Source organism: Microplitis mediator, chromosome 3, assembly GCF_029852145.1.
Source record: "Microplitis mediator isolate UGA2020A chromosome 3, iyMicMedi2.1, whole genome shotgun sequence".
Lineage (NCBI taxonomy): Eukaryota > Metazoa > Arthropoda > Insecta > Hymenoptera > Braconidae > Microplitis > Microplitis mediator.
The window spans coordinates 2,808,326-2,810,096 of record NC_079971.1 but is presented as its reverse complement, the minus strand read 5'-3'; the positions used below and the strand labels follow the sequence as shown (position 1 = coordinate 2,810,096).

The following is a 1,771-nucleotide window of genomic DNA, read 5'->3' as shown; positions in this document are numbered from 1 at the left end:
TAATAATAATAATAATAATAATAATAATAATAATAATAATAATAATAATAATAATAATAATAATAATAATAATAATAATAATAATAATAATAATAATAATAATAATAATAATAATAATAATAATAATAATAATAATAATAATAATAATAATAATAATAATAATAATAATAATAATAATAATAATAATAATAATAATAATAATAATAATAATAATAATAATAATAATAATAATAATAATAATAATAATAATAATAATAATAATAATAATAATAATAATAATAATAATAATAATAATAATAATAATAATAATAATAATAATAATAATAATAATAATAATAATAATAATAATAATAATAATAATAATAATAATAATAATAATAATAATAATAATAATAATAATAATAATAATAATAATAATAATAATAATAATAATAATAATAATAATAATAATAATAATAATAATAATAATAATAATAATAATAATAATAATAATAATAATAATAATAATAATAATAATAATAATAATAATAATAATAATAATAATAATAATAATAATAATAATAATAATAATAATAATAATAATAATAATAATAATAATAATAATAATAATAATAATAATAATAATAATAATAATAATAATAATAATAATAATAATAATAATAATAATAATAATAATAATAATAATAATAATAATAATAATAATAATAATAATAATAATAATAATAATAATAATAATAATAATAATAATAATAATAATAATAATAATAATAATAATAATAATAATAATAATAATAATAATAATAATAATAATAATAATAATAATAATAATAATAATAATAATAATAATAATATAATAATAATAATAATAATAATAATAATAATAATAATAATAATAATAATAATAATAATAATAATAATAATAATAATAATAATAATAATAATAATAATAATAATAATAATAATAATAATAATAATAATAATAATAATAATAATAATAATAATAATAATAATAATAATAATAATAATAATAATAATAATAATAATAATAATAATAATAATAATAATAATAATAATAATAATAATAATAATAATAATAATAATAATAATAATAATAATAATAATAATAATAATAATAATAATAATAATAATAATAATAATAATAATAATAATAATAATAATAATAATAATAATAATAATAATAATAATAATAATAATAATAATAATAATAATAATAATAATAATAATAATAATAATAATAATAATAATAATAATAATAATAATAATAATAATAATAATAATAATAATAATAATAATAATAATAATAATAATAATAATAATAATAATAATAATAATAATAATAATAATAATAATAATAATAATAATAATAATAATAATAATAATAATAATAATAATAATAATAATAATAATAATAATAATAATAATAATAATAATAATAATAATAATAATAATAATAATAATAATAATAATAATAATAATAATAATAATAATAATAATAAATGGGAAAAAACAATATCTCAAGTCTGTATCGATTGGCAAAAATAATGCAATGAATACATAATATGATAATTATTATCCGAGCTTATTAATTATTAATATATATAATAACCCAAGGCTTCGACAGATCCGATCTACAGGGATATATACATTTATCTGTCGTGTCAACGCGATTATATCTCAACAGTCGACAGGCGTCAAGCGCAACAATTATTCCATCCATTGGTAGCTCTACAAGTAGCTGTAGCGTAGTCAG

The 1,771-nt window shown here is 5.1% G+C and overlaps 1 protein-coding gene and 1 pseudogene across 1 annotated transcript; both read left to right on the top strand.

Annotated features, from left to right (window-relative positions):
* The window catches only part of LOC130665205 (putative uncharacterized protein DDB_G0286901), a 797-nt pseudogene extending 517 nt beyond the window's left edge, over positions 1-280 (top strand).
* A 213-nt stretch (positions 281-493) lies between these two features.
* On the top strand, positions 494-1,563 carry LOC130665204 (GATA zinc finger domain-containing protein 14-like; the record flags this gene model as incomplete). The annotated part of the gene is made up of 2 exons (XM_057465509.1): positions 494-757; positions 928-1,563. Coding segments are annotated over 2 exons (900 nt in total), but the record flags the coding sequence as incomplete, so codon positions are not given.
* Positions 1,564-1,771: the final 208 nt, after the last annotated feature.